Here is a 27,589-nt window from a genome sequence, read left to right as displayed (position 1 = left end):
ACATATATATGGGCATTTCAATAGATTTGGTTTCAGATAAGGCTTTATTTAGGGCTCAAATTAACGTGAACAAGAGTCTATCCCTATATATCTCTCCATCTCTGTCTTTCTGTCTCTCTTTTCATCTTTTGCTTTCTCTATCTATATCTCTCTCTCTCTCTCTCTCTCTCCTCCCACCCCCCCTTTTATTAATCTAACTCTTTCTATGCTGGCTCCATTTTCAGGTAGACTGTATTCTCATGATACCAAGACAGGTACCAAAAGATCCCAGAGCTACATGCTTTCTTGTTCACCTCTAATGTTAAAACAAGTCATTGCTCAAGCAAAATTCAGAAATTGAGTCTTGTTCTTTTTGGGCCAGACTTGGATCATCCTCGAACCAATCATCATACTACTGTTGATATGATATGCCAATAGTCTTGATCCAAGTAAAATCTATTTCTATACTTGGGATATGGACAAACCTACTCATAACACTCACATATTGCTGGGAAATGTTGGCAACAATTCAAAAAGAAAAAGGGGCAAATAGGTGCTGAGAAAGCAAACGCAGTAGACAAATGCCTCTACACTGTTGTCTGGATTTTAGAGCATTCTGATTCAGTGTACATATAGGGTTAAATGGGTAAGATAAATAATTAGTTGATTTGCACATGTGTGTTTAGTGTACTCATGTCTAAACGTGAAGAGTGAAGATTTTTCTACAGTAAATCTCAGTACTATACCTAGAAAATTCAGCAATAAGATATAATTATAATATGCTTTAAATTATTGTTTTAATCCATAAGCTATAAGTGTTGTTCTTATCACTTAATGCAGAGCACCTCATTCTGTATTCTTTTCATGTCCCATCCTGACATGTGTCATTGTGAGCAACTAATGCATTTTATGTGTTTATGAGAAAACTTAAAAGTTAATTATCTCAGATGAATCATGAGCATTATTGTCCAGAACACTGGGGTAAAGGGTTGTTATCCTACATTTAAGATTAGTTTAAATTTAACAACTCACTCAGACTGCTTAATCAGTATTTGGGAAATATAAATGTAATGTCATATATTTTAAAAAATAAAGAAGGACTTGTTATAACATGAAATGTCTTTTGAATGGTTTAAATATATATCTGTCTGAATTTTTCTAAAAAACAATAGTAATTACTATGTCCGTGAGAAAAACTTGATGTGGCATAATTCCTTAGAAAGCAGGCCTATCCTGTTACTTCTTTAACACTGAGGTTGTAAACAGGTTTCAGCATACAGCTCAACTTTTCTTCTAAGCTTCATACACGTCGTTAACTTATTACAGACATACCGCAGGAGAATGCCATTGTGTTTTGCTAAGACATTTTTCTGCAGACATTGAACATATTAGGAAGGAAACTGATATAGTTATTTGTTAAGGAAGATACTGGTTAATACTCACATAACATTTTACAGTATACAAAAGTACTGAGACATACATCATAATTTGATTCTCACAATAGCTTGAGGTTACAGAGGGCTAGCCATCCTTTTATAGATGCAAATACAGAGGCTTCCAGGGGGGAGGTGTCCTAGGAGCGGTTATGGAGCTAGTACGGGGATTGTTGGCTTGCTAACAGCAGGCCGGTGGCTGGAACACATTAGGGACTCTGAATATGTAATTAATTAATTAATTAAGTCTGGATTTTAACAAGTCCATTACTTTCCTTGTAACTAAACAACTATTACCATGTTATTTACACATTTTAACAAATAGAGCCCTTGATCGATTTGTGGGGCTCAGAATAGGTAAAAGAAAAAACAAAACAAAACACAAAACTCCTTGAGGGTGTCTTCATTCCCACTTTGAGGATTTTGGCTTAACAGTGTTTTTCTATATTTCTCACTTTGCTCAATCGATAATCAGTTTAGGAGGCTGTCAGTCTATAGGAGTTTGAAAGTGTGTCTCTAACAAAGAGAAACCCTGCATGTATTCAGATTTTTTAAAAAAGCTTCTTCAAACATTTTTTAAAAGTGCTTCTGTTGTCAAGAGAAAAACAGATGAGATAAAACATGGGTAGTTGAGCCTCCAGGTCTATACACAAAAACACAGAGCCCTCAAGCTGTAGTTCACAGCAACTGGATACAAATTAAATAATATGTAAAAAGATACTCTCCTTTAGAACTCTACTGCTGAGGCTGGAGGCAGAAATAAGATGCAGCCTGTGGCTTTCATCCCACCACAGGTAGTTTAACTACTTCAGTTTTATCCTACGTGGTCCAACAAGGCCTGACAAACTGCATTGCAGCCCAAGAAGCATCTCTCGGGCAACGATGCATATAGACAGAGGGATTTTTTAGTCAATTTCAGGAATTAGGAGTTAATACTTTATACTAAAAGACTTCAAACACCAGATAGCTGCCTGCTATCCACTGAATCTTGGCAGGCAACAAGACTGCTGAAGCTGAAACAGGGAAGCTATGTTAAGCAGATTTTCATGAGTGCACAAAACGCTTTATCTGTAAAGCTACTTTTCTTTGCAGCAGTTCAAAATGCTTTTTTTTTTCCTTTTTTTTTTAAATCTCTCAGTTTGGTCAACTCTCAGTTTTTATTAAAATTACTTTCCAAAAATGTCTCTAAAGAGCCACTGAAGAGAGTAAATGCTCACCTCATTAAAAATCAATGTTTTTGAACAGAATAATCCTAAAACATGTCAATTTAAGAGATTAAAAATGATCATGGTCCTTACAAAAACTACAGACACACGAAAAGACATTAAGTACTTTACCGTTATTTGGAAGTTCTAGAGGGCTACAGACATTGTTTCTGGCTCTAGCTTTTGCTGAGGAGACCAGTTTTGCAACGAGGGATGCGGAGATGGGCTGCACTAACAGAGAGGTGAGGTTTGATCGGCTTTGTCTAAAGCTTCCATCTGTATTCAAATGAGAAAAGGACAAATACTTAATAAACAGAAATTTAAAACACTCAAAGAGAAGTTCCTTATAATAAGTATTTCAATTATGAGCAGTAAATTTATAAACATCCTTTGTTTATTTACCTCTTAGTTTTACTCTGTCTACTTATTAAAAATGACTTGAGGTAATTCATAAAAATTTATTCCAAATACAATCATGTATTCTAGTTAAAGATAGCAGATTGTGCATATACGCTTACCTCCATTGTCTCATAAAACTCCACTAACATGACAACAAAAGACTAATAAAAAAAGCATAAATACACAGGGGCCAAGAGAATAGAAGAGATTCCAGAAGTTGGAAGGCAGATGAGTAAATGTCAGCTGATCAGACCTGAGGAGACCAAAACCTAAGCCTGCAATGGGAAAGCTGAGAAGCAGTGCAGTTTGTATCACAGAACCCAGAAAGGCTTAGGAGTTGGCAACGTAGCTACCTGTTGAAGTAGGGGAGAAACAGGGCCTGGAAACCTGTTTGATGAATTCCTGGTTGCACAGGGGTCTGTCCACACCTAGTTGATATGGTTGCCTGTTCCTCCCTCGCTCCAGCAGAAAACTGAGAGTGAGATGTGGAACTGAAAAACACCAGATACAGTGATGTGTACCACATTTAAAACAGGATGGCATCAAGATAGTCGAGATTCTTCAGACGTTTCACTTTCTTGGTGCCCGGAATCTTTCCCTCGAGCTAGGGCAATAGAAGATTCACTTATAGCTAATATAACCCAGTCAATAGAAAATATCTACAAATTCTGAAAATCAAAAAGACATCACCCAAGTGACCCTATGTTGGAACCCATTAGTCAATAAATCCCACCCATATGCAGAACTTCAAATCAACATAATTTTGGCATTCTTAAGTAGGAGCTCTCAACAAGGGCAGCCCCGGGATAGCACCTATACAGCAGACCAGTGAGGACGAGAGCAGGAGGTCGGGATGGTAAGGGAGAGAGATCTCCAGGAAGACAAAATTTTCTGGACATATCTGATATTTGCTAATGTGTTGAGAGAATATTTACAGTAAGATCAGAGAGTTAGGATTTGAAGAATTTCTAGATACACCAAAAAATAAGAAATCTATGAAGTGAGACAATTCTTAGCTTGCACAAGAAAGACATGTAATCATTGTATGATATGAATAGTATTTACATAATTTTAATAATATAAATAATGACTTTGGATTTAACACAAAAATTGGTATCATTTTTTAGAAAAAAAAGAGAAAATGGCAAAAGCTGGGTGGTGATATACATGGTGACTTGTGAAAATTAAATCTTTATCTTTCAAATTACTAAGTCCATGTAATAGATAAAACTAAAAAACAATGAAGTAAACTCAAACATGTTATTGAAAGTCAAGCAGGTAAATTTAGAAAGTGGTAACAACTAAAGATGTTAAAAGTAATTAAGTGCCCAGGGGAGATAAAGAGAGGGGCAAAGAGACACAGGAAAGAGTGGGAGAAGGGGACATTTTTATAAATTAACCCTCTTAGAAATACTTGATTATTTAAATAAACCACATTTACCTATAACTTTGAAAAAATAAAAATAAGGACAGAAAAGAATTATAATAACAGAAAAACATATAAATACTCACAATAAAGAGAATGAAGAGAATAAACTAAACTTTGCTTAAGGAAACAACTAAAAAATACTTTCTCAGTGTATATATTTTTACTTAGAAAAGAAAATACACAACAGAATGACTCTATCAGGCAGCCAATAATGTTTTCAAACTCAGTGCTATATTTTTCAGAGCTTTTATTAGAAAAAATAATTGCTAAAGTTTTTCTCAGAAATTTAATTTGATAGGACTGCAGGGGGTGCAGAGCTCAATGATACTGGTATCCAGGCTCCAGGAGGCAGATTATAAATGAGAAAATATGTTACAGAAGTGTTGCCTTAATTTATGATCTGGAAAATCCAAGACTATGAAATGACATTTGGCTTAGGCCTGCAGCAGCCGTGGCAGTCATGGCTTTAAAGAAAAAAATGAATAAGATTTAAGGTTAGAAGCGGTTTTGTTATATAAGCACAGTGCTGGTCTCACAATTTAATAACCCCTTTATCTGAATATACGACTGTGTGTTTGACCATGGTGTAGTTCATTGCTTCCCAAGTGTTGTCATGTCATGGTAACACAACTAGCTATGTAACTTGCAGGACCGAGAGAAAATGTGAGTCCTTTTGTTCAAAAAGTATGAAGAATTTCAATATGGCAATAGCAGAGCACCAAATTAAGTGTTGGTCCCTTCTGAGAGGGGGCTCTGTGAGACTGCCTAGGTCTGATGCTCATGAATCAGACCCTGCATGGTTCACACAGAACATGCTAGTAGTCATACAGCCTAGTGGGGTAAGCTGAAGGGGATTTGCAGACTACAAGGAGACTGTTCTCAGCCCAAAGTGACCAGACCTGAGTCTCCTTCTGCTTCAGGTTACACCTGGGGCCAAAAGTTATTCATGTCTCAAACCATAGACAGTGCCTGGACACAGTAGCTGAGGAACCTTGGCTCAGACATTTCACTCTGGTTCTCCCAGCATGTAATCCTGTCCCTCAGCCATAACCTTTGAGCTTTTAGTGTACATGGGACAATGAAATAGTATTTATGTGCAAGGTGAAGTCTGTTATTTTGAAGTTTTCATGGATTTCGGGTACTGATACACTTCCAACACAAAATGAAATTTTTTAAGATGCCACATGATTTCATCTCTCCTCCGTTCAAATATTTAACTCTTTAGCTTGCCATTTAAGGCTGTTCACAATCTCAAACCTTATATTTCCAACATTATTTCCTATCAATCTTCTACATAAATGTCATGCTAAAACTTAAACTGTTCCCGGACACACACTATGATTCACAGCCTTCATATTTTTGCTCCAGATTTTCCTTCCACTTTACTTGTTCTCCTCTCCTTTAGCACATATCTAAAGTACACACTCCCTTCAAAGCCCAACTCATAAGTGACCTTCTACATGAAGTTTCTCTGACACCTTCTGCTATGTGTAATACACCTCTACCTTTGGTAATGCATGCCATTTGCAATGACATTATCACTATGCAAAAACACTTTTGTTTTTCCCCTCAAAACTCTAAATTCCTGGAAGACAAGGGTCAAATCATCTATACCGTTGTATGATACACAACACCTAGCTCATTGTCAGGAACATAGCAGGAGCTCAACAATTAATGAAAAATAAAAGAAACAACAATTGTTTGAAAAATAGCATCACTGCCTATGTCTTAATGGTTTTCTGAATGCTTATAAAATGGATCAGGAGTACAACTGAAGAATAAATTATAATTTTATGCCTGCTGTACAATTATGCCTTCTCCCTAGCTAACTACTACCCTCCCCAATAGACATATTAAATAGATTTTCCAAACCCATCAATCCCCATCAACTCCCCCATTAACCTTGATCTAAAATTACCTTTTGTAGATAAAAAAGAGTATTTCAATAAATAAAATTATCTTTAAGATATATTTATCTGTTAGTAAAAAATAAATAGCTGCCTTCCATTTTTCTCTAGAATGCTCTATGAAGCATATGAAACAATGCATTTAAAAGTTAAATATGAGTGAACTCTAAACCATAATTGAACATCCCAAATCTTTGATTTTTTTTTCTGAGCTGCATGACTAATAGACTTGCATTAGTTTGAAATATCTAAAGTAAGTGGTTCATTAATTTTTCACCTTCAGCTTAATGGAAATTTGACAAACAGTTCCCTTTTGAGAGCAGATATTCAAAGCAGGACTTTGCAGGACACTAAGATCAAATTACAAACAAAAGTTATTTTTTTAAAAAAAGTCTATTGAAGAGCCGAGAGAGAAATTTCATTTTCTTATATTATTAAGAGGCTTTGAATAAGACCAAACACATGTATCATTTTTATTCAGTTATATTTTAAAGCATAGTTATGGACTATAAGAATCCATTAGATATGAGATGAAAATTAGGTGGATTATGTGCCTTGATGCAAAGTGTACCATACAGAAAAGACTGTGGCATTACATTTTAGCACTCTGACTTTTAGATCACAGCAGTTATTTCACACCCTGTATATTGTTTATGCTCAGTAAAGAATGATTGACAGCAACTTTTATTTTTGCAGACAGCTAATTTTCCCTTCACTTTATGCACTCTTTATAACCCAGATAAACTCATCCATTCCATCAATAATTCAATACCTGATACAATGCCACATGAATATAGTACAATGAGGAAATTGGATAAACAGAGTCCTAAGTCTGATTCCACTGACTCTGTTTGAAATGTAAGAAATTATTAATTTCATTATGATAATATTGTAAGCCCCTCTACTATACCTGAACTACTGCAGTCACACTGAAGGGTCTTCATTGTGCTGACTTTCTGATATATAGAGCACATTACCTCAAAGACCTAGACCTGAATCACAATGGGTGAAATTTAGAAGAAAAATAAGTAAAACGTTTTGTAATTGTACACATTTAACGGGCTTTACATTTATGCCTTTCCAAACTGTTTGTGCCAACTTCAATTACATCTGGCTATGTTGTCTTTAAAGCATAAATACTCTGTTAGTTGCCAGCATTTTTTTGTTTGTGTTACAAGATGGAATACCTTTAAACCCAATTGAAAAGTCAGTTTATACAAGTGCCAATTACCAAAATAGTATCAGGGAACAAAAGACTTTAGAGACTAAAAATCTCAGACACTGAGAGCCTCAGAATTAAGGCATCATGAGGTTGGGTAAAGTAAAGAATGTGCTGGCTAAGTGAAAGAGGGGCCTTGTGTGGATCAACAGTGACAATGTGCCACAGATGAGAATGGCACTACTTCTCAATTTAGGAGTATAACTCAGTCCTCTCTGCACCTGACTCTGTGTGGGTGTGTATGTGTAAACATGAGCTCCTTGCTACTCGATGTAAGCATAGATTCTTTCTTTTCAATGTGTGGTCCTTGGGCATGACCCAGGAACTTGTAAGAAATGCAGAATCTCAGGCCCCTCCCCAGACCTTCTGAATCAGAATCTGTCGTCTAACAAGATTTCCAAAAGATTCATATGCACATTAGATAAGCACTGGCCTAAATCATTATATATTTCTTCACAGCACAATTTACCTACTTTTCAAAGCAACAGAGATATAAAAAGTAGAACAAAAGGGATGAAAACTATTTGTTCACCTTACCCAAAATTAAAGGTGACAGAACCTTTAACTATATCAGTAAATGCCAAATCAACAGCTCTCAGTCTTCTTCAAATGTGGAGCATGTTTGTTCATAAGCTATTTCTCAATGAGTTTAAAATGACTGAGAGCATTTTTGCTTTGCTTTTATCCTTTCCTCAAAAATGAATTTGGTGATTCAAAGATAAAAATTACATTTATAACACTTTTTTTCAGCCACGAATCAATATTACAATAACTAACCGATTTGACTTATTTTTTTCTTTTCTTGGTTTTCAACTATTATTATTTATTAGTGTAAAAGACTGGCAAACTAAAAGTATAAGTACTGCCCACTTACCTGGGAACCAAACATCAGAAAGCTAAAAAAGAAGAGATTGTAAAACACATTTTGTGCTGCACTTTAATGAAAATACCCGAATATCAAATGAATAAGTTGGTATAAGTGATGTTATCCCAGAATATTTGATTTGCCTTTCCTCCAGAGGACTGCCACTTTGACAGAAATTAGACCATTAAATAACCGGCACAAATGTTTTTTTTTTAAATTTTCCTTTTAACTCACTAAATGTACAGTTATTTTCCTGAAATGACCAGTGCACTACATTGGGCTAGTTATTTCGCTGTCCTTATGCATATAGCTGATTCTTTATTATTTCAGTATCTTATAACCCACTGCTTATAATTATCACCATCTTCCATCAAGCCAGTCAAAGTCAACAGTGTGTTGTTTAAATTATCATTAAAAATTAAAACAACACTTAAAAATGGTTTGTGCTATGCACACTTCTTAGTGCCCCGCCCCCTCATACATGTCATGTATACACAGTCACCAATGTAAGATGGTTTGACTGAAGATTTTTCAACTTTACAATGATGCAAAAGTGATATAGATTCCATAGAAACTGTACTTGAAATTCTGAATTTTGATTTCTTCCCCTGCTAGCAATACTTTCTCACAATGCTGGCAGCGGCTATGAGAAGAGATCACGAGGGTAAACAGCTAGTGCTCTATAGTATACTGTGCTGCTAGATGATTTTGCTAATGTAAGTGTTTGAGCATGTTTAGGGTAAGCTAGGCGAATCTACGATGTTTGGTAGGTTAGGTGTATTAAATGCATTTTCAATATTATGTGCCCCTATGTAAGTCTTTGCTTACACATTTAGTAAACCTATTTCCTTTTCACTTTCCAGTCTCCTACAAGAGTGTAAGTTCCTTGGGGGATCATCCACTGTAATAGTCCCCTAGCTAAACAACAGTGTTTAGTAAAAAGTAGGAGCTCAGTGAATATTTTTTGTATGAATGAATATACCAAAGTTCAAATGAATAGTTTTGTTAATTCAAAATATTTTAACTTTTTTTTTTTCTTTTTTTTGGTAGCTGGCCAGCACAGGGAACTGAACCCTTGACCTTAGTATTACAAAGCTGTGCTCTAACCATCTAGGCTAACCAGCCAGCCAATTAGTTGTATATATGTATGGGGTACAGTGTGTTGTTTCAAAATATGTATATTATTAGCCTAAAACTCATGAATCATTAAAATTCTAAATCACAGTATCATAAAAATGAAGACACAGGTGGCCACATCATCTCATTCCATTGGTCCACTCTTAAGTAAGTAAAAGAATCCTGTCATGCTCTCTAATAAATATTTTAATGCTTAACTAATGTGATGTAAAAACAGTCATATTTACATTAAAGGAATAAGAAAGCAACATACTCATTTGTAAGCAAAATGACTGTGTAGTCTTATATTAAAAGAGAGTACAGATTGTGCAGAGTACCGTCTTACTTAAAAAAAGTAGCATACATGAAAAATCTTTATTAATATTAATTTGGGCTCTCTCTTTCCAATTAGCTTATTGATCATGAATATGACACAGGCTTAAAAAGAGCCAGACAACTTTTCCCATGATTGAAAATATTTTTCTTTTATGTTTAGACTTTCTTTCATGTTTAGCCAAGATTTATATTGGTAAAGTGAAATTATACAGAGGCAAAGGACCATCATATATAAATTACCATCATTCTCTTCCCTCAAGCAAATATGCTTTAATATGTGTAAAATTGTGGCTATGCAGACTTGGAATTTGTTTTGAACTTGACAAACATTTAATTAAAGAAAAGTTTTTATTACTATATCAAATCAGTTATGTCCTTTATAATGGCCAAAATCTAGGATAGCACTGTTAAGCAAGGTGCTATCCTAGATTTTGGCCATTATACAGGACATAATCATGTTCATTTATATGCTAGTTGAAATCTGGTGTATCCTATAATTGAACTGATTATTACTTATAGAGGTACAAGACTGTACTTTTATGCACATCTTAAATGTTTTCCATTGCTTAAACACACATTGATATAATTACTTCAAAGCCCAATCCTGTGTTTTCATGTAGAGATAATGGTCATAATTAACATATTTTCTAAAGATCTTTTACAGTCTGATCTTTCCTACTAATGAAACAGGACTTTCTTTTGTGTATGAGTTTATCTTGCTGAATTGATATTTATAAATTTGTAATTTTAAGTGAAAATTTAGATTTATAAGCGCAGTGGCAATATTCAGATATTGACAAATGTTTTCTTAATTCTATCTCAGAGAAATTTTTGGATATATGAGAACTGATTCCCTATTCCATGTAACTCTAAAAATTTCTATTCTTTTGTATTCATCATTTGTCTACTCCCAGACTATTTCATTCCCTAAAGCATTCCAAAAACATGAACATTTGGAAACAAACATAAACTATAACATAAGAAAAACAAACTTAGAGACAGATAAAATATCTAGTTTGTTCTTTATTTCAAGGAGAGTAGTCTAGATTCATAACTGGAATAATTGGCCATGTGTACATTACATGTAATATAAGCAAAGTAGTCCTCTTCAGAAGCATTCCCCTGAGGAGCTTCCCATCTCAAACTTGAAGGGTATAAACATTGGAATGATTTGCCAAGTTTCCAGTTTTAGAAAAAGTGTAGTTGCATTTTTTTAAAAGACAGCAAATAAACTGTGTGGATGTGTTTTGTTTGTTTTCATTGTTGGTGTTGTTGTAAAAGTTTGTGATCATTAATTTACAATAAAATTCTTCATACCAGACTGTAATGAGAACACATTATTTTATGAGACTGATTAAATGAACAGGCAGAAGACCAGTACATTATTTTTGGATTTACTTCTTTCTTTAGATGTTTTCTGATAATAGAAGTGGAAAATAACCAACCGTGTTGGTTGTTCGTAGAAGGAATGAGTTATCACATATGAAATATTTCTCAGATCTTTATGGTTTCTTGTGTAGGTACTTTCTATTTTTGACATGGTAACACCAACACAAAGAAAGGACTCTGGCCTAGAATCCAGCGACCAATAACTAACTGTCCCTTGCTCTGTGTCTAACTGGGAAGTGACTGGGAAAGTTTTCCAGTCCTTCTGGGGTCTTAAACTCATCATGTATACAATGTACTCTTGACATGAATTTAATACCGTGCCTTAAAAAGAGGCTGTTTGTATTTACATGCTTACATCTAAATTTGAGGTGAATGTCCTATGTTATTACAGAAATTTCCCTCATGCTTGGAATGGATAATATGAAAGATTTCAGTGAATTCCTCTCCTGGTTTGTAATTTTTCTTACAATATAATTAAATTATTTTTAATATTAATCACACATGGAATTATGACTCAAAAAATACCAGTCTAGTTCCTTGCTGTAATGATGGTATATACTGAGGGAAGATATATACTTGGGGGGAAAAAGTGGATATTTTTAAACACTTTCCATGGAAAAAATAATCTCCTGAGTTAATAAGCCACAGTTTGATCAGAAATATTCTATTACTAATTACTCCTTCAACTTTATTGATATGAAAATTTCTTACAAAAAAGCTCTATAATTTGGTGAATTTAGCAACTTGTTTTTGTATGTACATTTCCTCACAGTGTTTTTTAAAATGAGACACAAATTCACACTAAGGATAAAAGTATAAGGTATGCTTTGCCTATTTTCTTACTAAGATAATATTTTGCAGTGTACTGAAAGATTATTTCACTAAGTAATAATCTTCTTTGAAGTCACAGCAAAGGCTGTAATAGTACTGTGAGTGACATGAGTGTGCACAGTACAGTACTGATGGTCCTGCTAATAAGCAAGGGTGTTCTTAAAGGAAAGCAATGATGTCTGCGTTAGTGGCTGTGCATAGGACTTCAAACAGCACCATGCACAGTCATCTTTTAAAAGCTTTTCCATGATAATGGAGCTTGAGCAAAATTCAAGATTATTTACACTGGTCCAAATTTTCTTTTCAGCGCCTCCGTTTAATCTTCATAACAACCCGATGATGTTATATTACACCTGGTGCTACATTTAAAGAACCTTTTGTGTCACTCATAATCAACTGCAAATGTATCTTAGAAGAGATAGGAAATGAATGGGATCTTAAATAATTGGAAAAGAAAAAAGTCCAAGAAGTTATTCCAGAGCAAGGACACATCCCTGTCTGGCAACTCTATTTAATTGTATTTTTGTAGCAGTTGGGGAGTAGAGATGGGAACAGGGAGCAAAACAGAAGAGCTGGGAGAGAATAGGAAAATCCAAAACATCCAGCTTCGTGACTCAAGCAATTTAATGAATAAAAGAGGTACAGAGTGGCCAGAAAATCTGAGGTCTTTGATCAGGGAGTGTGAAATGAACTAGCAAGGCAAAGAGGCTTCAGCAGGCCTGAGAAGAATAGGAGTGTCATATAAAGAAGAAACAGGTATGAAAAGGACAGTGATAAAGTCAGAGAAAATGAAAAAATAAACCACTAATAAGTAAGTGTCACAGCCGTGTCCCATGAACGGTCAGTGGTCAGTGTGTCAGAGCCTGGCTCCATGAAGCAAGTGTTCTTATCCCCTCTAAAGTGTTTTTAAAGTAGTGGATAGAACCCTAAAAACCAATTACTAGGATCTCATTAGCTAAAGTGGTCTTCAACAATCCTGGCTTTGACAGGATTTTCCATATAACATGTTTCAAACTATAAAGAAAATGACTATAGGGGAGGTAATTCCAGGCAAAAGAATCGACATTATTAAATGAGTTATGGTAGGAAAATAAAGGTGTGAAAAGGGAATGGCAAGTAGCCAAGGTTAACTGGAAATTACCATGTATGTCATAGATTAAGACGAGAGTTATAGAGTCCTTATTGTGGTGGGTTTTACATGAGAGATTAACAGGTGTGGAGAATATTAAGTAGGTACTGGAGGACTTTTATAGTGTTTTGAGGAGAGAACTGATACCATGAAAGTGGATTTTAGAAATATTGATCTGAAAATGACAAGCAGAAGAGAACAGAACTGGAAAAGGAAGTCCAATGAAAATAATAAAAATTGATCTTGTTTGTGCCAGTAACAGAGCTTGATACTGGAGTATATTATCTCATTTAATTTCCGTACTGTATATATGATGATACAACTTTTCAAACTAGTTATTGTTGTCTCCATTTTATAGAAATGACTCTGAAGCTCAGAAACTTTGAGATTCTGAGTCATATGGCTGGTAAGTAACAAAAGTGGACTCAGAGTCTACTTTGTTTAGATTTCAAAATTAAGGGTCTGGTGTCAGTACTGTTAGAAGGTTTTGCAGTTTCTCAACAGAAAGTAATGTCTGCATGAACTAGAATGTCTCTGAAAACAGTAAGGTAAAGATCCATGTGAAATGCCTGGAAAAGGAGAATTGTCAAGACGTGAGAACCCATTGAACAGAGTCGTGACAATAAGGTAATAGCTTAAGAAATTAACATTTCAATCCTAGATAAGTAGAAGAATACAAGTCCTATTAATGACACAGATTTGGTAGGAAAACTGTCCTAGAGGTAAATAAGAGTCAGAATATTTTAAAGAACTGCATTTAGTATTTGCCTTTATTGCATGATTATTACTATAAATCTCTATAATTAAAACAAAAAATCCTTCTCTCCTGTCCACACAGAACACTTCTGCATATAAAGTTTTGACTTTTATTGCTTGGTCATAGTCCACACATTACAGTTAACCTCACTGGCTGTTTTTTGGACACTTTGCAAATGCCTGCACAATGATGTCCCTTAAACTGCAGTTTCTCAGGCCATAAAGTGACAAAAGCTGCCAAATACCTAGCTCATAGCCAGGCTTTGGGATTAATGAGAGTTCCCAGAAAGTGCTTTGAGCTCCACAGAAGATCAGGTACAATATAAATGAGCCACATTATTCCAGTGACAAATACTATCCATACACTGTCCAATAAAACAACAAAAAAAATCCAGCCTCTTGTTGCTCTTTCTGATAGTGCGTATTGTCCTGCTATCACATTTCATTCTTCTGAAGTTCCCATGAAAAAATAAAGTAAGAATTTCCGCTGTATGCCCACCTTGTGGAATGTACTGAGATACACAAATCAAACAGACAATAGGACAGTCTATGCTCACTTTCTCACAGTATCTTTGGTATAAAATGAACTAAAAAGAGTGACACACTTATAAGGCTGCTTCAAAGAAAATACAAATCATATGAAGGCAAGATGGCTATTTTTAGAATGTGCTATGTTAAAGTCAAATTCATTTTTCAGTACAAAAGAAGACAGAAACTACTTTCTGAAGGCATTCAGGATTTATTTGAACTTTTCAAAGATTTCAAAATTATTTCAACTTTCAATGAAAATATCAATGATATGCAAGACTTATAAAAGCCCACATTATATCCATACAGCCTACACTAATTTAGTTCTGATATTAAAATTGTATAGTTTTTCCTAAGCAATAAGAAATTCTGAAAGCACTAATGTCAAACTAATGTCATAGCATCATATAAAGATCAAGTATCAATTTCTACTTTAGTTATCAAAATTCAGTGCACATATTTTTTAAGTATAATTATTAATAAACTTTTATAAATTGACTGCTATGCTAATGTTATATGTTTAGCAATTTATGGAATATTAAGGTGGGAAAATTTTAGCAGAGAAATAATAATGTGTAGAGAAAAAAGTTCAATGAGCCTAACTGGATAACAGAGGAATAAGTAAGATGATAACATCTGACTTGTCATACAATTTTAGCTGGACGAAAAATTATAGTTATATATAATTTACTTAATAATATGAATGAGAATTAGAATAAAAATATGAAATATTCCCTTTAATAATGAGATTGAAATCCCAAAGTTCTGTACTGAATACTTTCAATTAGAACATATTTCAAAATAATGCCATAGAGACTTAAAAAATTTTCATTGCTTTCAAGTTTCCAAATTAACACACATATATATGTTAACATACACATATATGCATATGAAGGCACACACATACACCTATACAGATATAACTCAAAAGAGAAAACACTTCACAACTTTCCTGAAATATTCAAGTTACTGAAAAGTGATGTAATTTAGAATGGTGGGTCTCAAGGCATGATTCAAAGACCAAAGAATATAAAATCAGAATATAAAAGATGAAGGGACCCACAGAAAAATAATCTATACTTCTCTTTGGGAGGTGGCAGGGAATTTTATTAATTTTGAATTATCTAAGTAAAATATATGAAAGTATTCTTACTATAAAAACAGGAATGATGCACATAAAGCTAAAGGCCATTTTGACCACGCCCCACATATCAGTCCCCCACACTACTAGGAGGCACTCTTGCTATACAGTGTTTCCTAAAAGTCATATTCTTTTCATACACATAAAATTTCTAAATAAGACTACAATATTATCATTTTATTTGCTTTTACTTAAATGATACTTTAATGTACATTAACACTCTGTGGCATTTCTTTTTCACTTAACAGAGATGCCTTAAAGATCTTTTCATGTAAATTTGTAGAGACCTATGTTACTCTTTTTGGTTGTTGCATAATATTTCATAATTCTAATATTCTAATTTATTTGGCCAATTCTAAATTTTGCTATTATAATCCAAACATGAGTATCCTTGTATGTACATTCACTGGCACATGTATCAAGGTTTCTATAAGGTTCCTATGGAGAAATACATTTGGGGGTCACAGAATAAGCAAATTTTTAATTTTTATACATCCAAATAAATTTTGATACAAAGTGGCTGTATCTATTTTTGTTTTCATTAGCACTATAAGAAAGATGTTCCCTATCCTCCAAAAACCTTCTATGCAAAAGAAATTGCGTATGTGAAGGCCCTGGATTAAGAAAGGACATGGTACATCTGAGGGAACAAACGAAGTCAAGCATGTCTAGAATGGTGCAAAAGAAGGTCAGAGGACCACCACGGAGGGCCTTTTGGGACATGAAACGTATTTTGTCTTTAAGAGCAATATAATCAATTTCTGAAAAAATGAGAAAATTAAAAAATATGGAAATGGATAAAGAACATACATAAGAAATATTAATAATACATATTAAGAAGGAATGTGATGGAGTTTGGATGTATTGTCTTCCCAGAACTCATATGAAAACTTGATTCCCAGTGTGGCAGTGTTGGAAACTGATTAAGTCGTGGGGGCAGATCCCTCATGAATGGATTAATGCTCTCCCTAGGTGGGGGGATTAATGAGTGAGTTCTCGCTCTATTAGTTCCCATGAGAGCTGTTTAAAATACCCTGGCACCTCCTCTCTCTCTCTCTCTCTCTTGCTTACTCTCACCATGTGATCTGCTTGTACCCGCTGGCTGCCTGCCACTTTCTGCCATGAGTAGAAGCAGCCTGAGGGCCATGCCAGACGCAGCTGTCGCAGAGTCTTAAGCCAAATAAACCTCTTTTCTTTATAAATTACCCAGTCTCAGGTATTTCTGTTATAGTAACACAAACGGACTAATACAGAATGCATAAAGAAGGAATGTGTGTGTGTGTGTGTGTGTGTGTGTATATTAAAGAATATATATGTGTGTGTGTGTATATATATATATGTCGGGCCTTAAAAACTAACGCCACCTTAAGTGACATTACAAGCGGCACCATTATGGGCCCACAAGGGCGTATTAACGTGGCAGCCTAAGACGGCGCCAGGAGGAAGTAGGGTGGGGGTGTCTGCGGAAACCTTGCCTTAGCCCTTATTGGCCAAATATGCGCTTCCGCGCTCGAGGTTGCAATAGCTAGGCATTGAGACAGGATGCATGCTCTCTTGACCTTTAGGCTGATAAGATTATGTAAAAAACCTCCTCCTTTATGTAAAAAGCATTTGCCTTTAAAAGCAAGTGCTTGTGTGATAATAAACGGAACTGCTCGACAGAACCCCCACCGCGTCTGAGTGTCCTTTAACCAGGCTGTTTTTGGGGCCGGCGGTGTGCTCACCTCTCTTCACAGCTCTCTTCCCCCATCTCCTTCCAAAGGGGACAGGAGGGAAAGAGGAATCCTGGGCCATTTGCTCGCCCACCGAAAGGAACGAGGCTAGGGCTGTTTGGGTCAGCCAGTGGTGGACCCAACATATATATATATATATATATATATATATATATATATATATATATATATATATATTTATATTCCACAAACACATATTTCTATGGTCTAGAATTAACAACTTTTATGTTAATGTTAACATTTTAATATATGTACTTTTTTCCTTTTAAAATGACAGTACAAATAAAGTTAGCCTTGTTTAACCCCTGCAGTCCTATTGCCGTCTTTCCAAACCTCTCCAGAGGGATCCAGTATCATGAATTGGGTTTTCTTAAGCTCTTTTAATTTGTATTTTATATTTTAATATGTAACCATAAACAATCAAACCCATTAGATTCCAAAATATGAGTGGGGAAAAAGCCAGATGGAAATAGACATATATAGTGTGCTATTGTTCACGTAAATCTTATAAAACAACAACAGCAAACATTACAAGTTTCACATACAACAGCCATGTGGCATAATCGGATCTGAGTTTTGAAAGTTCATTCATAATATTTCAGAGAATGGATTGGAAGTTGTAAGAGAGCAGCAAGATCAGTTAGGAGGCACTACAATTGTCCAAGGGAGAACTGATGTTGGCTTTGGCCATGGTAAAGGCAGTCAAGATGGAGAAAAATAAAAGAAAATGAGACTTATTAGGAGGTAGAATCAACAACCCTGAAAAGACGCAGGAGGTGACAGAGACGTAGGAGTATAGGAAACTTCTGGATTGAGAGTTTTAGTCAGTTTCTCGTCATACTGTACATGTTTGGGTAACCCCACCCCACCCCAACTATCCACTGAGACACCTCTCCTGAACTAAGAGGTTTTCTGTTTTGCTGGACAACAAGCAGGAATAAGTGATCTAGTGACTGGGTATTTTGCTCTTCTGAAGCGAAATGAAGTCTAAAATCTTTGAGAAAACATATTGCAGTAACTAAATAATTCTTTAATTTCAGTATTAGGCAGCAGGGAATCCTTTTTGGTTTTTTTTCCAAAGCTTTTATTGAACACCTCCCATATTCTAGCTATATGCTAAAAGTACAGTAGAGAACACTGAAGTCAAGCTGTGTACTATCATGGAGCCCACAGTCAAGTAATGAGGTGGTTTTTGTAAGTATAAGATACAAAAAAGGGTCTGGAAATTTGGGGGTGCTGGAAATGTTCATTATCTAAAAACTGAGGGAGGATCACACAGGTATAAACATAAAAACTTTAGTGTCCAGATTAGCACCCTTTATGCTGTTCATTGTGTGCATAGTTTTTAAAAATAAAGTGAAAAAGATTAGGTCAGAAAAGAAATACCCCATGTTAACACAGAGAACAGTTAAATATGTCAATGAGAAAGGTATTACAAGTCTGTGTTTCTACAACTTCCAATCTACAAATCTAAGAATTTATACAATACTATATATGACTATGAACCCAATAGCATGAGAAAATTAAGCAATTCGGGTATGGATGAAAGTAAATTGAACTACTTTATTATTTTTCTACCTGAGAAGACAGGTGTAAAAATAGACAAAGTTAGAAAATATACCCACTGGAAAAGGCAAAAGAGGTGTCAGTCATTTAGTCTGAAAAACAAGAAATCTAATATTTTTGAGGGTATGAAATATACATCAAGTAGAATAATGAGCAATTCAAAGACAGAAACAGAACTATTTCAAGTTATGAATACCCAGCAAATTCTTACCTGCCCCTGTTATGAAATCTTATTTGTGTTACCCAGGAAATCTGGCAACATGTTTCATATTTTCTTGTTTGAAGTTAATTTTTTAACGTATATGTGAGGGATGTATCTGCCTTAGATCAGCAATTACAACAGCACATGGAGAAAGGTGGTGAATTGTTTCATAAGTGTATAATTGTTTCAGAAAGAATGTAAGAAAATAAATTCATTTACACTTGGAATTTTGTCATTTTCTATTTTGATAAATGCAAGGATTCAGGGTGTTTGTTTGAAACACAAATGCCTTATCAACATGTCATACAAGAAACAACCCCAGAAAACTGCTAGAAATATTCTCTTTATTTCATCTGCAATGTTAGTGTTTAAAAACAGGCTTTCAGAGTATTTTCAAGGTTGATTCAGTAGTTTGATATTTTCCAGGTCCTGAAATCGGTAGAGTAACTAGAGAGCAGCATATATTAAAAAAAATAACCTAACTAGTCACACTTTTTCTTGTCATAAGACTTAGACAACTACAAGTGAAGTTTTTTGACCTAAAATGTCTGAAAGAGTTCAGAACTAGTCTGGCAATTTTTCAAAAATAATTATCTATCAAAACTCATCACAGGTCTGAACTGTCATCATGAGGTTGCTCAGGTCACTTAGTCAGCACATTCTACTTCAACTCATCACAAAACCAAGGATGGACTTGTTTCTCCCACAGACATGTTAGTCTCCCTGACACCATAATTGTCAGCCGCCCAGCTGCCATTAAAAACATCCAGCTGTCTATCAGCTAATCCTTTATTTGTAAAGTGGCAAATGATATAAAGATATGAAGTTGAGTAAAAAAGAAAATGGTGTTAGAAATGATAAATGTATGTTTATTATACTAAAACTTTTATATACTTAGCCCTCTGTGTGGAAAAGGTTAAGGAAGGAATATGGCTTTATCATAGGAAGAGGTTGTTTACTTTGCAATTGCAACTGTAGATTTAAACATTAATTACCCTAACACTAATTACCATAAATATTGTAATACTACATACCAGTGTGCACTCTTGCAGAAACATGCAATCATACTTATTTACAGGCTGTGTATTTGAGTGTGCGGGGATGAATATACATGGAAATAGAGAGGACATGAAAAAAAGGAATTAATAAACAACACTGTCTTTAAGTGGGCCTAACCTTATAGATGTATAACAATGACAAATTATAAGTCATCACTGGTCCACAGTATTTTTCATTTGATCCCTGAATATCAGAAGTAGCATTTTAGTTCTCTATGACAGAGTCTATGCTTGCTCATATTCCATAAAATAAAAGTCTTAGGTTGCTAAAACCCAAATAATTTTTATCAATTATATTTGTCTAGAACTCATTATCACTTATTTCCTCCACTGCAAAACAAGGGAATAGGTTAGATGATTAATTAAAAGCATTTATATTCTAAAAAATGTAGTATTTTGAGTATCTCCACATATTTAGCCATAATACATATGATCCTAAGTCTTTGTTTCCAATGTGGGATAAAATCATCTTAAACACACTGAAAAATATTAGAATTCTTAATGAAATAGAAGTCATGCTTTGTTATATGATGCAATTTTACAAAGTTTTATCTAAACTCTTGTGATCTTTTATTCTAAAATCATAGTTGTAAGTAGAAATGGGAATCGGAGACTGTAGTGGATTGAATTGTGTCCTCTCAAAGTTTGATGTGTTGGAGGATGGATCCCCACTGTGACCACTGTGACCGCTAAGTGAGTGGGAAATCCTATTACGGTAATTGAAAGGGGGTGGGGGGCTTGAAGAGGTGATTCATCATAGGACCATGCCCTAGTGAATGGATTAATAATTGTGGACAGAGGTGTGGTTCTGAGGGCTTTAAAAGGAGAGCACATGAGAGCCTCTCTCTCTATGCTCTGCCATTTTCTGCTGTGTAAGACCCCTGCATTGCTGTAAAGCCACCACAAAGAGGACCCTCACCAGATGCGTTCTCTGGACTTTGGACATCTCAGCCTCTGAAACTGTGAGAGTTAAATTTTGTTTTCTTATAAAGTACCCAGTTCCAAGTATTTTGTTATAAGCAATAGAAATGGACTAATGCAGAGACCACATACTCAAATGCCCACGGGGCTAAGTAAAAATAAAAATGTGTAAATCAGGGCCCCTGTAGGACTATGAAAAATGGTGCGACCTGTGGCAACTCAAATCCAAAGATCCCAGTAAAATATTCAAATTCAATTTCAAAACAGTAACAACATATCGACAGCGAAGCAGAACACATTTTGTGAATTAGATTTGGCTTTAAACTGACAATTATGAGGTGATGTATATTTTTTCTAATGAATGTTTTTCTTTTTTTTGGCACTTTTTGAGTCTGCCTTCATTTGTTCAGCTTGCTTTTGAGATTTATTCATGCTGCTGTTTGAATAATTAGTTCTTTTTATTACAGTGCAATTTTTCACTGTAGGGATCTACCATAATTTGTTTATCCATTCACCTGTTGATGGACATTTTGGTTGTTTCCAGCTTTGCATTAGTGTAAATAAAACTGGTATGAACATTTTTGCATAAGTACTTGTGTTGACATGTTTTCATTTCTCTTGGATAAATACCTGGGAATGAATTCTTGGGTCTTTCAAAAAAAATTTTTTTATTATTTATTATTAGCATATTCATTATTACAAATTGTGATTTTTCTTTATGCCTTTTACCCAACCAATCACTCCCCAAACCCATTCTCTCCCTTCTCCCCATCTCTAGTATCCGTAGGTTTGTTCTCTTCTTCTGAAAGTTCAACGTATTGTTGTGGTCCTTTCTTGACTTTTTCCTTCCTTCCTTCCTTCCTTCCTTCCTTCCTTCCTTCCTTCCTTCCTTCCTTCCTTCCTTCCTTCCTTCCTCCCTCCCTCCCTCCCTCCCTCCCTCCCTCCCTTCTTTCGTCTCTCTCTTTCTTTAGAATTTCATTCTTTTTTAGGGCTGAGTAATACTCCATTGTGTATATATACAACATTTTCATTATTCAGTCATCCATCAATGGACACTTAGGTTGGTTCCATATTTTGGCTATTGTAAATACAGCTGCAACAAACATGGGAATGCAAGGATCCCTTTGAGATGATGATTTCCATTTCTTTGGAAATCCAGTAATGGGACTGCTGTATCATATGGTAGTTCTATCTGTAGTTGCTTGAGGAAACTCCATACTGTCTTCCATAATGGTTGTGCTAATTTACAGTCCCACCAACAGTGTAGAAGAGTTCCCCTTTCCCCACATCTTCATCAGCATGTGTTATACTCAGTCTTTTCAATAAGGCCAGTCTAACTGGGGTGAGATGATATCTCAATGTGGTTTTGATTTGCATTTTTCTGATGACTAGTGACGCTGAGCATTTTTTCATGTACCCGTTTGGCCATTTATATGTCTTCATTTGAAAAATGTCTATTCATCTCCTTTGCCCAATTTTTAATTGGATTATTTGTATTTTTTACAGTATAATTGTTTGAGTTCTTTGTATATTCTCGATATTAATCCCTTGTCAGATGTATAGTTTGCAAATGTTTTGTCCCGTTCTATAGGGGTTTTTTTTGTCTCTGTTGATTGTTTCCTTTGCTTTGCAGAAGGTTTTTAGTTTGATATAATCCCATTTGTTTTTTTCTTTTATTGATTGTGCTTTTGGGGTCTTCTACATAAAGTCTTTGCTCAGTCCTACTTCTTCCTGGAGTGTTTCCCCTATGTTTTCATTTAGTAATTTTATGGTTTGGGGTCTTATATTTAAGTCTTTAATCCATTTTGAGTTGATTTTGGCATATAGCAAGAGGTACAGGTCCAGTTTCATTCTTCTACATACGAATGTCGAACTTTCTCAGCACCATTTATTGAAGAGGCAATCTTTTCCCTAATGCATGTTCTTGTTGCCTTTGTCAAAGATCACTTGGCTGCAAGTATGTGGGTTGATTCCTGGGTTTTCTATTCTGTTCCTTTGATCCAAGTGTCTGTTTTTATGCCAGTACCATGCTGTTCTGGTTACTATAGATTTGTAATATAGCTTGAAGCCTGGAAGTATAATGCCTCTGGCTTTACTTTTTTGGCTCAAGATTGCTTTGGCTATTCAGGGTCTTTTATTGTTTCATACAAACCCATAAGTGAAGAAAGATGGAATTATTACTATGTGCTGCCACCAGATATTTATGTGACAATGCCTGGTCTTTCTAAACTGTTCTGCAATTAAGAATATAAGGACAAATACAAATTAAAAATAAGAAAAACTAATTCTCCATTGTGCAAAAATAGAAAGGGACCTCTCCCCTTCCTTTTTTCAGAGCATTTATTTTAGAAAACTTGTAGTTGTGAAATTTTTCTCTGTCCCTTTGAAATGTATGTAAATTTTTTTAAAGGCAAAATAAGGCTTTGCCAGTTTTACAATCCAGAAATAGGAGTACTTTTCTTAAGGACCTGGGAGCCAACTCTTTGAAATGCAATCATCAAGGTAGATAGTGCCCTCCATCGCCAGGTGCTGGGACAAGGTAGAGGCCTAAACTTCAGCTTGTATTTGGCTTCAAGTCACAAATCTGCCTTCTATCATAAAGATATGAGACATGTATTTTTCCTTTGGATAAAGGCAATTAGCAAACACAGGTGGTCACCCCAATTGCCAGGTGAATTTAGAATGAACTATGTGTGACAAATGGTGCTGTCAAGTCCTCTTTCTCGAGGACTAGTTATTATCTTGACCAAATGTATGCAATGGGTTGTATCATTTTTAGCAATAAAATGCTAAAAATGTTTTCTGTCTTTGCAGTTTCTTTAGCAGATTGCCTATGATGTGCATGATATTCTAGTTTAATGCTTACTCAATAAATAAAATAATTTTCTTTCTCTTCTACCTTTGCGGAGAGGCCTTCCAGGTTGGCAAGGGATTTTGTTTTTAATTATATTTCCCCAACAAGAGACAGCCTCATATAAGGTTATTTTGCTACTTAAAAAAGATAATTAACCGAAGGGTAGGAGTATTACATAAAGAGTGGAAGGACAGTGTAGTTTAATGCAGCTGTATTGGATCTGATTTAAGATTATCCATTCCATGCAGCATATATTCCTGTGACATGAACAAGTTTTAAGGTTTGGTCTTCAATTAATAACCTTTTTCATTCTTCCTTCTTCCTACCACTAGTATATCTGAGTAAGAACTTGTTTAATTATTAAATATTTAATTTTTTTTTTATCCTCATCACTCTGTAAGGTCGGTACATGATTTGCTGCATTTTATTCGTTCCTACCTTGCTGACATACTCAACTTAGATTAAAATATTTTAGGGTTGGAAGGAATCTTAAAAATTATCTACATGAACACTTCAGAGTTCTAGAGAGATTAAAAGACATACAGTAAAATCCAAAAGTGTCGGGTCCGCCGCCGGCCGACCCGAACAGCTCTAGCCTCGTTCCTTTCGGTGGGCGAGCAAACGGCCCAGGATTCCTCTTTCCCTCCTGTCCCCTTTGGAAGAAGACGGGGGAAGAGAGCCGTGAAGAGAGGTGAGCACACCGCTGGCCCCCCAAAAACAGCCCGGTTAAAGGACACTCAGATGCGGTGGGGGTTCTGTCGAGCAGTTCCGTTTATTACCACACAAGCACTTGCTTTTATAGGCAGATAGGGAGGGGAGGTTTTAACATAATCCAATCAGCTTAAAGGTCAAGGGCATGCATCCTGTCTCAATGCCTAGCTATTGCAACCACACAATGTTCACAAGCGCAGAAGCACTTATTTGGCCAATAAGGGCTAAGGCAAGGTTCCCGCAGACACCCCCACCCTACTTCCTCCCAGCGCCGTCTTAGGCTGCCACTTTAATATGCCCTTGTGGGCCTATAATGGCGCTGCTTGCAATGTCACTTAAGGTGGCGTTAGTTTTTAAGGCCCGACACAAAAGTCCTTATCATAGCTTATGATGGGGTGTGATCTTCCCACTCCAACCTTATTTCCTACCACTTTCACACTTTCCTCTGGTCTTATTTGACTTTCTGCTATTTCTCAATCACAGCACACAAGCTCCTGCCCAATGGTATTTGCATTTGCTACCTACGCATAAAATACTTTCCTTCAGATATCTGTGGGTCACTTATTCATTTCCTTTGTTTGTCTTCCCTAATGTCTTCTCTATGAAGGCCTCCTCAATAATGCAATTAAAATAGCATATACAATATCCATGTACCCAAATACACACACACACTCTATTCCTGTACTCTGCTTTATTATTTTTTTTATAGTATTTGTCATGATTCTAACTTCCATTTATTTGCAATGAATGAATGAATGTATGAGACTGTAACATTGGGGTAAGGCTATCCTAAAGTTACTCTGCTTGCTTGCATTCTGTATTTTAATTCATTTTTGCTTTTGTGTATTCCTTCCTAACACACAAAATTTTAAATAAAATCAAACAGGAATCCAGGAGATAATTAAAAGTTGTATTCTCACATTACAGTTAAGGATATAAAAGGCAGAGAGATAAAACTACATAAGTGGTTCTCAAACTTTAGTGTACTTCACAAATACCTGGAGGACATATTAAAATACAGATTTTCAGGCCCCGCTCCCAGAGTTCTGATCTAATAGGTCTGGAGAGGGGCCTGAGAATTTACATTTTGAATAAGTTCCGGGTAATGCTGCTGTTGATAATTTTATGAACTATACCTTGAGAATCATTATAAAGGTAAAACACCCATTACTTGGTATTTGGTATTTATAAGCACTTTATCCACCCTGGAAGATGCGTCTTATGTGGAAGTGATGCCTGCGTATGAACTGCATATGAATTCAAGCAGTAGCAATATGCAGAACATGATTTAAGGAATCATTCTTGATATTTTGAAAATAAAATTAATTATTCAAAGAAAAGTAAAACAAGAACTAAATGCTGACATGAAGAAACAGAGCATAATCTATTCCATAAATAGCTGTTCCAGAAATATACTACTATATAGGTAACTTATTGTTAAATACTTATAACCTTTAAGTATGATCATAAAATTTCTATTCTTAAATTTTGTGAGAAAAAAAATTGAATCACCTTTTTATGTGATGAAGACAGGCAACGAAATATACCACATGTAAGGAATGGTAATATTTGATATGTTAACAAAGGTTTTTCAATGGTTTTATTTCCAACTAGATTCAACCCCTGATCCTTGTTTTTAAATTTCTTCATCAAAGAGATAATTGTAAAATATTAAAACCTAAAGGAATTTTAATAGATCGTATAGTCCAACCACTTAATGTGCTACTTGAGAAAAAGGAGGTGTTCCACTTTATAATACTTTTCCAATATGGGCATTAGAACTTGAATGAATAGGGAGTTAATTCTTGAAACAATAATCTTTTCAAGAAATGCTTTTTAAAAGTTTTTATTTATGGGCCGGCCCCGTGGCGCACTCGGGAGAGTGCAGCGCTTGGGAGCGCAGCCTGCCGCAGGTTCGGATCCTATATAGGAATGGCCGGTGCGCTCACTGGCTGAGCGCGGTGCGCGCGGTTGCGATCCTCTTACCAGTCACAAAAAAGGTCAAAAGAAAAAAAAAAGTTTTTATTTATTAACTTTGTCATACACTGCCTATTAATGGAAAGAATTTTTTAAAATTTGGAATTCATTGGTTGTATGTTCCAAAGAAATCTCCAAATTAAAAGAAATGACCCAAACTGTAGGTCTATCACCTTACCTTACCTTGTTCTAATGAAGATGATCAACTCTGAAACACTCAACAATTTTATAGGAAAATGATCACTCACTCATGATCGCAATCATTCAAAATGTGTTGTTTCTTGTCTGTGACCCTTCATGTGTAGAGGAATTTAAGCTCAGGTACACAAAGGATATCATCCAACCAAGTCTCTTCTCTGCAGAGGAAGAGGATGAAAGTGCTACACTTTATAAGCCTGTATAGCACTCAGGTTAGACCAAGCAGAAGAGATAAGAATGAGCAAGTATTTCAGAAGAGGAACATTTCTTTTCTTCATGATAGTAAAGCTACACAAGATTTTAGGAATCATCAAAATGTTGGCATCTGTATCTTTACAAGGCCCTACGGGTGATCCTAATGATCTGGCCTGGTTGATAAATACTCATTGGGTTAGATCAATGCCTGCATTTTGCACATGAGAAAATCGAGGTCTAGAGTGTCTAATTCATTCCTGATTTTCCATGTAAAAATTTGGAAAGTATTTTTTATTCTTCAAATATGCATAGACCTTGCCTGACCGATTGTGGTGGTCGTGTCCAGTTGGGTTTGGGAACTTTTACTCTAACTGCTTGATTTTTTAACTTTTCTTTTCTTTTCTTTTTTTTAATGAACATTGGAAATATTACTCCTCTCTGAGGCATACTGTGATCCTCCCTCATTTCCACATGCCTCATCTCTAAACACTCCCCCACAGCACTCTTCTCAT

At 35.4% G+C, this 27,589-nt stretch overlaps 1 protein-coding gene across 1 annotated transcript in view; it reads right to left on the bottom strand.

The window, feature by feature from the left end:
* The window catches only part of NAALADL2 (N-acetylated alpha-linked acidic dipeptidase like 2), a 757,732-nt gene that overhangs the window by 357,612 nt on the left and 372,531 nt on the right, over positions 1–27,589 (bottom strand). The window contains exon 6 of the mRNA XM_063104553.1: positions 2,750–2,893. Coding sequence (XP_062960623.1) covers positions 2,750–2,893 — 144 coding nt within the window. The remainder of the gene's footprint in view (positions 1–2,749; positions 2,894–27,589) is intronic.

This window comes from Cynocephalus volans, chromosome 1, assembly GCF_027409185.1.
Source record: "Cynocephalus volans isolate mCynVol1 chromosome 1, mCynVol1.pri, whole genome shotgun sequence".
Classification (NCBI taxonomy): Eukaryota; Metazoa; Chordata; class Mammalia; order Dermoptera; family Cynocephalidae; genus Cynocephalus; species Cynocephalus volans.
Note: the sequence above shows the minus strand (reverse complement) of the source record. Positions and strands in the feature narration are given on the sequence as shown.